Below are 11285 nucleotides of genomic sequence, written 5' to 3' on the forward strand. Positions count from 1 at the left end.
CCTTCCTTCCTTCCTTCCTTCCTTCCTTCCTTCCTCTCTTTCTTTCTCTCTTTCTTTCTTTTTGAGACAGAGTCTTGCTCTGTGCTGTAGGCTAGAGTGCAATGGTGCAATCTCGGCTCTCGGCACCCTCTACCTCCTGGGTTCAAGCAAGCCTCCCACCTCAGCCTCCCGAGTAGCTGGGACTACAGACACATGCCACCACGCCCGATTAATTCTTCTACTTTTTGAGGAGATAGGGTTTTGCCACGTTGCCCAGGCTGGTCTTGAATTCCTAGGCTCAAGTGATTTGCCCAGCTTGACCTCCCAAAGTGCTGGGATTACAGGTGTGAACCACCGTGCCCAGCCTGTCCCTATTTTGACGATGAAGAAATGTTGACCCTAAGAGGACAAGGAACTTACTTCAGACTGCCCAGTTTGTAGTTCCTTTAGTATTAAAATTTGGCAATGTTTCCCTCAGGCTGCATTTCTGTAGGGAAATAAAGGTAACATCTGCCATCTCTAAAGATGCCTCTCTAAGGAATATATGGCATTGATTACTCAGGTTGTGTTGAATATTCCCCATTCAGACATCGTGCCCTTTCAAAAGAGGACTGGCTTTGGGGTCACATTTCAGTTGGACCCCTGACTTTGAGTTGGTTGTTTAAGCTTCTGGAACCTCCCTTTTACTACCAGTAAAGTGGAGATGTTAATACCTATCTTTATAGTTTTGTGGAGTAGTAGTTCTGAGGATTAAATGAGATAATGACACAATGATACCTATGTGTGACAGACACAATGATACGTATGTGTGACATAGATACCTATGTGTGACAGTCTCTTTGTGCTAATATGGCTGTGTGTGAGAGAGATTATGCCTCTGATTGTGTAAATGTGTGTATGTTTGTGATTGGGTGAGAATTTTATGTGTGTGTGAGATCATGGGATTAATTATGTGGAATCTAGTCTGATTGTGAGGCACAGGAGAATTAAAATTACTTGCCTAACACAGCATGAGTTAACATGGTATATTTATATTACATGAGGCACAGTAAAATTTCTTCATTTATCTAATACTTTTGAGAAACTACCATGGTTTGGTGGTGTTCTGTCATTAGAATACACCAGTGAACCAAACAAAACCTAGTTCTCTTGGATCTTATAATCTTGTATGGGAAGAGAAACAATGAAACAAAGCTATATGTAACATGTCCAGTGGTGATAAATGCTAAGACGAAAAATAATTCAGCATAAAGAAAAATTGAGTACCTGGAACAGGGGTTCCCTTTAGGTAGAATTTTCAGGGAAGTCCCTCTGATGAAGGGACATCTGAATGCATATAGGAATAAAGAGGAGTGGCCCATACTGGTGTCTGGGAGAAAGTTCCAGGCAGAAGGAAAAGGTCACAACCCTGAAGGAGGGGTGTACGCAGTGTTTGAGTAACAGCAGAAAGACACGTGTGCCTGGAGTGTGGTGAGCAAGCGGCAAAAGGGTAGGAAATTAGGTCAGAGGTACAGCCAGGGGCTGGATCATGAACCACCTTGTTGGCTGTAGGACAGACTTTGGATTTTGTTGAGTTCAGGCGATGCTTAATATAAGTCAAGACTTTGAGAGTTAAGTTCAGCTTTGGATTCCCCCGTGCCACCCCCTGCCAGATCTTGGAAAAGGTGAGACTGGCCCATGTAGGGAGAAGAAAGGGGCAATAGTTCCATTTTGTGGGTCTTGGACCAAAAACATGGGGCTGACACACCATCATTTCTTCCTTAACTCTCCCTTCTCAGGACTTTGTTCTTCTTCAGAAGAGAAAACTGAAGAAGGAGGAATGGCCGTGGGGCTTTGTAAAGCCATGTCCCAGGTAAGCATGCTCTTTCGCTTTGTTTTCAGACATTTGACCTCATTTTTCAGGACTTTGGAACCGCAGGGAAAGTCACAAATAGCCCAATGAGCACCCCCTCTACTTTTCTCTCTCCACCTTTTGTTCATATAATCCTTCTACAAAACATTTAATATCTTTTTTACTCAGCGTTATGCTCACCTGTGCGATGCAGCAGAGCTGTCCTCTTTAGATGGATGATGATTTCTTGAGTTGGTGATGAGGTGCAAGTGAAATAAGGGATAGAGGTTGATTACTGAGTCATCTATTAAATAGGGAGGTCAAGGATGGCCTCTCTGAGAAAGCGACATTTAGCAAGGCAAAACTTCAGTGAAAGTAGCAAGTAAGTTTTGTGGAGATCTGGGGAAGAGCTTTAAAAGAAGGAGTACGAAGTTATTATGGTGGGAGCGTGTTTGGTGTGTTCCAGGGATAGCAATGAGTCTGTCCTTGGAGAGAAATGATCACTATGATGTCAGAGGAATAGCTGGGGACCAAATTATGTAGGCCCTTTCAAGTCATGATCTGAACTTTGAATTTGGTTCTAAGTGAAGGAGAGTTAAGTTCATTGGAGCGTTTGTGATCTGATTTGATTTATGCCTTAAAGTGAAAACAGATAGCAGGGGAGTAAAGGTGGAAGCAGGGAGGCCAGTCAGGAGACTGTTTTAGTAATCCAGACAGGAGGTGATAGCAGCCTGGGCCATGGTGGTGGCATTAGAGCTAGTGAGATTCTGGGTATACACTGGAGATAGAAAATGCGATTTGATCAAGGATTAGTTGTGGTGTGTGAGAGGAAGAAGTCAGGATGCCTACAGAGATTTTTGGCTAGGCAGCTACATGAATGGGCATGCCATTTACTGAGCTGAAAAGACAATGTGAAGTGGGATGGACATCAAGAATTGAGTTCTGAAGGCCGGGCACGGTGGCTCACGCCTATAATCCCAGCACTTTGGGAGGCTGAGGCGGGTGGATCGCGAGGTCAGGAGATCAAGACCATCCTGGCTAACACGGTGAAACCCGGTCTCTACTAAAAATACAAAAAATTAGCCGGGTGTGGTGGCAGGAGCCTGTAATCCCAGCTACTTGGGAGGCTGAGGCAGGAGAATGTCGTGAACCCAGGAGGTGGAGCTTGCAGTGAGCTGAGACTGCGCCATTGCACTCCAGCCTGGGTGACAGAGCAACACTCCGTCTCAAAAAAAAAAAAAGAGAATTGAGTTCTGGATATATTTAGAGACCTTTTGGATATCCAAATGGAATGCTGATTATACATCTGGAGTTCAGGACTATAGATGTGAATTTGGGAGTCCTTAGTGTATTTTTTCTTCCTTTCCTTTCTTTTCTTTTCTTTTTTCTTTCTTTTCTTTCCTTCCTTTCTTTTTTAGACAGAAGGTTGCTCTGTTGCCCAGGCTGGAGTGCAATGGCGCAGTCTCGGCTCACTGCAGCCTCTGCCTCCTGGGTTCAAGCGATTCTCCTGCCTCAGCCTCCTGAGTAGCTGGGACTATAGGCACATGCCACCATGCCCAGCTAATTTTTGTATTTTTAGTAGAGATGGATTTCACTATGTTGGCCAAGATGGTTTGGATCTCCTGACCTTGTGGTCCACCTGCCTAGGCCTCCCAAAATGCTGGGATTACAGGTGTGAGCCACTGCGCCCGGCCATCCTTAGTGTATTTAAAGCATGAGACAGGGTGAGATTATCTTGAGGGCAAGGTTGTGGTGAATGTAGGTAGGAAATAGGTCGTAGGACTGAGTTTGGGATGTTCAACATTTAGAGCCACACAAGAAGAGGAGGAACTAGCAAAACAGACTGAGAAGAGCTGATGTAGAAGGAAAACCAGAAGAGTGTGGGTTCTGGAAGCCAAGAGGAGAAAGTATTTCAAGGATAGGATGATCAACTGAGCCAAGTTCCTCTGAGAGGGACTGAAGAAGATGAAGACTGAGAACTTACCATTGGATTTGGTAACATAGAAATATTCTGGACAAGAGCTACTTCATTGAATGACTGGGATGAAGACATCATTGTGATGGGTTTAAGGGAGAATGGAGGCCAGGTGCAGTGGCTTATGGCTGTAATCCCAATACTTTGGGAGGCCAAGATGGCAGGACCATCACCTGAGCCCAGGAGTTCAAGACCCACTATCTATGCAGGGCAACATAGGGAGACTCCGTCTCTAAAAAAATATTTGATACTAAAATCCAAAAACATAGGCATGGTGGCAGATGCCTATAGTCCCAGCTGCTTGGGAGACTGAAGTGGGAGGATCACTTGAGTCTGGGAGTTTGAGGCAGCAGGGAGCTATGATTCATGTGATACACATTCCAGCCTGTGCAACAGAAAAAGAGTGAGACCCTGTCACAAAAAAAAAAAAAAAAAAGGGCTGGTGCAGTAGCTCATGCTCATGCCTATAATCCCAGCACTTTGGGAGGCTGAGGCAGGTGGATCACCTGAGGTCAGGAATTCAAGACCAGCCTGGCCAACATGGTGAAACCCCATCTCTACTAATAATATAAAAATTAGCCAGGCGTAGTGGCACATGCCTATAATCCCAGCTACTCTGGAGTCTGAGGCAGGAGAATCGCTTGAACCCAGGAGGTGGAGGTTGCAGTGAGCTGAGATCGTGCCATTGCACTCCAGCCTGGGTGACACGAGTGAAACTCCATCTCCAAAAAAAAAAAAAAAGGAGAAAAAAGAGAATGGAAAATGGGGAAGGTGAGAACAAAGACAGTGAATTTAGACTTACAGTAGTGTAGCCAGCGGGCACATGTGAGTACTCTAAATTGTGATACGCTGTAAGTGCAAAGTATATACCAGATTTTGAAGATTCAGTGCAAAAAAGTGCAAGAAATCTCATTAATTTTTTTATATTATTACATGTTGAAATGATAACATTTTCGATATATTGGGTTAAATAAAAATATTTTTTTCTATTTATTTTTTTCTTGTGACTACTGGAAAATTTCAAATTACATATGTGACTCAAATATTTCCGGTAGATAACACTGGTCTAGACAACTCATCGGAAGAGTTTTGTTATTAAGAGGAGTAGAGAAATGGGGAAATAGCTAGAGTGAGATCACGGAAAGGGAACTTATTTATTTATTTATCTATGTATTTATTTACAAGATGGAAGACATTGCATCAGTTTTTTTGCTGATTGGAATGATCCAGTAAAGCGAGAATAGTTGGTAGTACAAGGGAGAGAGGTGAAAATGTCTTTGTGTGGGCAAGTGGAGGGACTGGTCTTCGAAGCCTAGAGTTTTATCCATAGTCACAGAGGGCAAACAGAATATACAGCTATCAGTACAGATACAGAAGGGTAAATACATATGGTGGCTGGAGGATGAGGAAGTTCAAAGTGAGAACGAGATGAGTTGATGAGAGAGTAATGAAATAGTTATCAGGAGATGGGGAGAGTGAATTTATTAGGGAAGCATAGTAGAGTGGTTTTGCAGTGCTTTTGAGGACTCTCTGGCCATATGTGAGAAGTAATTTGTATCAACATGTTTTATTAATCACGTTCTAGCAAGGTAATCAAAAGGCGACTATTTACAAGGTATTATCAGGACATAGAGAAACTATGAAGGATCGTGCTGTACTCCGGGGCTCATAACAGCATAGCTCTCTTACTTCTAACCCTAGATCTTTGAATCCAGAGACAGAGAGCTGGGTGGAGGGGGCCCCTGACAGGTGCTCTGAACTTTGATTGAAAGACAGAGACCACCCAGGGTGGTGCTCCCACCCAGGGAGGGAGCCAGGGGAATAAGTATTCTGCCTTACTTACCTTCCTTTCATCTCCTGCTTGTGGCTGAACCCAACAGAATATGGGATGGGACAAGGGAGTTTATTGATGCAGTCAGCCTCCTAGGACTCAGAAAAGAGTAGAGGAGCACATGGAAGTTATACAACACTATGGAGTTGTGTAATTTTTTCCCTAGACACGTTCAGCCCTATTTCCACTACGTAGAATAACCATATTTGATATTTCTTTTTTTTTTTGAGATGGAGTCTTGCTCTGTCACCCAGGCTGGAAGTGCAGTGGCACGATCTCGGCTCACTGCAGCCTCCTCCTCCCGATTTCAAGCAATTCTCCTGCCTCAGCCTCCCAGGTAGTTGGGACTACAGGCACATACCACCACGTCCAGCTAATTTTTGTATTTTTAGTAGAGACGGGGTGTCACCATTTTGGCCAGGCTGGTCTCTAACTCCTGACCTCAGGTGATCTGCCTGCCTTGGCCTCCCAAAGTGCTGGGATTACAGGCATGAACTACCATGCCTGGCCTGATATTTCATTATTTTTGATAAGAAAAAGAGAACATATTATGCAGACTGGAACCCTATCATTTTTAAGCACTGAATACTCTTTCTTCGTATGGACATTTTATAGGAAACATCACCATTTATTCCCTGAGTAGCAAATGTTTACTGAGAGTTTACAAGGTGATCAGTTTTGTAATAGACACTAGATATATATCAGCTTATAAAACAAATATCTCTCCCTTCATTTAGCCTACAGTTCAGTGCTATAGCCTGAATTCTGTTTTTGAACGTGTAATTTTTTTCCAGATTTTTTGCATAACCTTGCAATGAAAATTCTATCTAAGTCGCTTCACATATACTTCATTATTTCTTCAGGATATGTTCCTGGACATTTCTCCTTACATATAAAGTCTAACTTTCAGGCCATACCCTTTTGTTAAAGCCCAATTCAAGGCCTTTCTCCTATTGTGCCCCACCTGATGTCTCAATTTGGGGAATATAAAGGAATCCCCCATATAGGATTTTCTTTATACTTAGTATACGTAACATACAACTTAGTCTTTGCTGTTTCTTGTTACAAGCTAATTTTGTGTATATATGTCTTTTTTACAAAAAATGTAAAATTATCAAATGGTGAGTCTGTTTCTAATATTTCTCTTCTCTTAAAGTATTTGACAAACCTCAGCATGTAATTGTTCTCCAATAATTATTTTCCTTGCGTCACTTAGAGCTTTGAACTCTGGCCAAATGCATCTTTTTGGCTAGGACTATATGGGTGTCTGGGCACCTGGTGAACAAGAATTTTTTCATTTCAGGGGTTGGTGACCTTCAGAGATGTGGCGCTAGACTTTTCCCAAGAAGAGTGGGAATGGCTGAAGCCATCTCAGAAGGATTTATACAGAGATGTCATGTTGGAGAACTACAGGAACTTGGTATGGCTTGGTAAGGATGTTTCTCCCCCATCATTTAACAATCTTCCTCTGGAGTGTTTTTGCTTCCTCTGTTGAGAATATCTAGGACATCTTAAGACATCTTAAAAGCACTTACTTGCCTTTCTACTTCCTGTCCCCAGGAAGTGATTTGAAATATGTATATATTTTTAACTTTTTAAGTTTCTTAAATTTTAATTAATTAATTTACTTTTGGCAGATATTCTGAACACATTAAGTAATTTCTTTTTTTTTTTTTTTTTTTTGAGACAAAGTCTTGCTCTTGTTGCCCAAGCTGGAGTGCAGTGGCGCGATCTTGGCTCACTGCAACCTCTGCCTCCCGGGTTCAAGCGATTCTCCTGCCTCAGCCTCCTGAGTAGCTGGGATTACAGGCGCCCGCCACCATGCCCGGCTAATTTTTGTACTTTTAGTAGAGATTGGGTTTCTCCATGTTGGCCAAGCTGGTCTTGAACTCCTGACCTCAGGTGATCCGCCCACCTCGACCTTCCAAAGTGCTGGGATTATAGGCGTGAGCCCCTGCGCCCGGTGTATGAAGTAATTTCATAGACTTGGAAATGGGTAGTTCCCTTTGCCATAGAATGGTGGTTTGGAACAGCAACATCAACATGTCCTGGGAATGTGTTAAAGTGCAAATTATGAGGCCCCATTCTAGACCTACAAAATCAGAAACTCTGGGAGTAGGCTCAGTAGTCTGGGTTTCAATAAGCTCTGCAAATGACCCTGATGTCTATTAAAGTTCGAGAGCCACTGTAGTTTCTGACGCAATAGTTCTGGGTTGGGGCCTGAGAATGTGCATTTCTAATTAGTTCCTAGGTGATGGCTGCAGCTGCTGTAGCACTTTGAGAACCACTGCCACGGCAGAAGCTTCATCCTCCTCCTCATCCACACAAGCATCATTCCATTCTCTAGCCCTTCCTCTAATGTCCATTCTTGCCTGATGATCGAGAGATTGGGTCTGCGTCCCAGAACAGCTGTGGCATGTTGATTTGTTTGTCTGTATGTCTGTCTGTCTCTTGCTCTCATTTTCTTTCCCTGTGAACAGGACTCTCCATTTCTAAGCCCAACATGATCTCCTTACTGGAGCAAGGGAAGGAGCCGTGGATGGTGGAGAGAAAGATGTCACAGGGTCACTGTGCAGGTGAGTGACAGATCACCAGGCAGGGAGGACTATTGTAAGGTACTCGACCACGTAGTAAGTAGGAAACTCTTTTGGGCTTCAGGTGGGATGAGAACTGAAATCTCCCTAGTATGTGCTTCCCTAGAAACCTCACCACACCCTGGGGTTTTTTCTTTTTCTTTCTATCAAATTATGCTCTCTAGTCTTCCACCTATACCTTGAATCTCAATCCTTCTCAGCTCTTCTTTTCCCTTTACAGTTAGAATTATATTTCATTTCCAGATTTCTTTTTCGGAGTTTTTATTTTTATCAGAATTATGAAAGATATGTACACACATTGTTTAAAAAATCAAGTAGTATCATTAGGTTGGTGCAAAAATAATTGCCGTTTTGCCAAAAAACACAATTACCTTCACACCAAAAAGCCTATACAAGGCTTTTTCCCTTGAAAAAGGAATTCTTGTTCCTGGCTTCCCAGTTTCCCTCTTCCTAGAGCAATCCACTTTCTTTTCTTTTGTAGTTTCTTTTGGTGTTCCCTTCATATCTCCAAAAATATGTTAATGTTGCTACTCTTGATTGTTTTTTCAGAGTGAGCCCTTATTCGATATCTTCTTATAAGAAAGTAAGGAGGCCGGGCGCGGTGGCTCACGCCTGTAATCCCAGCACTTTGGAAGGCTGAGGCAGGCGGATCACGAGGTCAGGAGATCGAGACCATCCTGGCTAACACGGTGAAACCCGGTCTGTACTAAAAATACAAAAAATTAGCCAGGCATGCTGGCTGATGCCTGTAGTCCCAGCTACTCGGGAGGCTGAGGCAGGAGAATGGCGTGAACCCGGGAGGCGAAGCTTGCAGTGAGCCGAGATCGTGCCACTGCTGTCTCTTATACACATCTAGATGTGTATAAGAGACAGACTCCAGCCTGGACGACAGAGCAAGACTCCATCTCGGAAAAAAATAAAAAAAAATAAAAAAATGAGCCTGGCATGGTGCTGTGTGCTTATTATTCCAGCTACTCAGGAGACTGAGGTAGGAGGGCCACTTAAGCCTGGGAGTTCAAGGCTGCGATGAGCTATGATAGTGCCACTGGACTCCAGCCTAGGCGAGGTGACAGAGCAAGACCCTGTCTCAAAACAAAACAAAACAAAAAACACAATGTGTACCTTGAAGTAAAATTGCTGGAACATGGAAGTGCATGTTTTAATTTACAAGATACTCAACTTGTTCTGGGAAGTGATTGTATCAGTTTATGCTCGTACTAACAATGACAGTGTCTGAGAATGGCTTTTCCTTCCTCTCTTGATATTCTTCAACTTAAGTTTTTGATATTGTCCTTAATATTGTCTAACTGAAATTTCTGCTGATACGAGGAAGGGAAATGCTCTTATGGTTTTAATTTACTAGTGATATTATTGAGCATCTTTCCAGGAATGCATTGTCTATAAAGTTTTTCTCTTCTGTGAATTACCTGCTCATACATTTTTTTGTTTTGTTTTTTGAGACAGGTTCTCGCTCTGTTGCCCAGGCTGGAGCGCAGTGGCATGATCTTGGCTCACTGCAGCCTCTACCTCCTGAACTCAAGCAGTCTTCCCACCTCAGCGTGTGCACCACTGCACCTGGTTAGATTTTTTGTTTATTTTTCTTGTAGAGATGAGGTCTCACTGTGTTGCCCAGGTTGGTATAGAACTCCTGGGCTCAAACGATCCTCCCTTCTCGGCCTCCCAAACTGTTGGGATTGCTGGCATACTTCCATTTTAGAGAATGTGTCTTTTTCTGGACATTATTCATTTTTCTATAATACATGTTTTAGTTGTTTTTTCTCAGATTGTCCCTTGCCTTTTGACTTTGTGATGTTTTCTCCCACACGCAAGTTTTCAAGGTTAATGTCAAATTCATTCCCTTCAACCAGATGTGGTCAGGATGGTAGTGAGGAGGCCGTGCTCCCCTTCACTGTGTTCTCTGTGTCTTGCAGGTTTTAATGCTCTAAGTGTGTTTCTCTGGATATTTTTTCTTGACCTTTTCCACAATGATAAATAATTTTACAAGTCAACCCTGGTTGAGTTCTTTCACAGAGATTTTGGTGGAAGAAAGGTATAAAATGCAAGGGCTTAGGTCCTATTATTGGTTTTGGAATGTTCTTTTTTTGTTCATAATTTTCTTTTATATTATTGATTATTTTTGTCCAAGTTTCTTTAAAATAATTTTCTTAAGTTCGGAAATAAAATCCTTATGGAATTCTGGTTGAAACTGACCTGATATAAATTAACCTGTGGTAAAAATGTATGCATATATTATTTTTTTGTTTTCTTGCAATTATATATTACATTGATTCATTTAAATCTTGCTTAGAAGAATTTCATAACATTTTATAGGACTTTTTTTGTGTTCTTGCCAACCATACTCCCTTCTCTCTTCCAATTACTTACATAGCAGTTGTCATCTCAACTCACTGCCTTCACCTCAGGTTCTCTTCCACTGTCTTATCACTTGCAATCTGGCTTCTACCCCTCAAGTTTAGCTAAATGCAGGTACCCTTTTTCATTTTCATATTCCTCAGCTTATTGAGATGTATAAGATAGTTCTTACCACTATCCATTTTCTCTTTTCAAAACTCTGTTCTCTCCCTTTAACGGACTCTTTCCCCTGTTTTTCTGTTGTTTCCTCATTTACCATAAGATCTTTGTCATGTTAATGTGGATCTCTGTCCAGTTCTGTCTAGTAGAACTTTCTTTCTTTTTTTTTTTTTTTGAGACAGTCTCGCTCTGTCGCCCAGGCTGAGTGCTGTGGCATGATCTCAGCTCACTGCAACCTCCGCCTCCTGGTTCAAGGGATTCTCGTGCCTCAGCCACCTGAGTAGCTGGGATTATAGATGTGAGCCACCGTGCCCAGCTAATTTTTGTATTTTCAGTAGAGACGGGGTTTCACCATGTTGGCCAGGCTGGCCTTGAACTCCTGGCCTCAAGTGATCCACCAGCCTCAGCCTCCCAAAGTGTTGGGATTACAGGCGGGAACCCCCATGCTCGGCCTCTAGTAGAACTTTCTGTGATGATGGAAATAATCTATATGTGTGCTTTCTTTTCTTTTCTTTTTTTCTTTTTTTTTTTTTTTTGAGACGG

At 42.5% G+C, this 11285-nt stretch overlaps 1 protein-coding gene across 2 annotated transcripts in view; it reads left to right on the forward strand.

Annotated features, from left to right (window-relative positions):
- Positions 1-11285, forward strand: part of ZNF527 (zinc finger protein 527) — a 25821-nt gene that overhangs the window by 2843 nt on the left and 11693 nt on the right. Inside the window, exons 2-4 of one of the 2 annotated variants that reach the window (XM_011992770.1) lie at positions 1758-1831; positions 6920-7046; positions 8097-8192. In XM_011992770.1, the coding sequence (XP_011848160.1) occupies positions 1799-1831; positions 6920-7046; positions 8097-8192 (256 nt within the window). In that variant the 5' untranslated portion in view covers positions 1758-1798. The remainder of the gene's footprint in view (positions 1-1757; positions 1832-6919; positions 7047-8096; positions 8193-11285) is intronic. The other variant, XM_011992780.1, reaches the window with a different exon arrangement.

This window comes from Mandrillus leucophaeus, unplaced genomic scaffold (assembly GCF_000951045.1).
Source record: "Mandrillus leucophaeus isolate KB7577 unplaced genomic scaffold, Mleu.le_1.0 Scaffold1107, whole genome shotgun sequence".
Lineage (NCBI taxonomy): Eukaryota > Metazoa > Chordata > Mammalia > Primates > Cercopithecidae > Mandrillus > Mandrillus leucophaeus.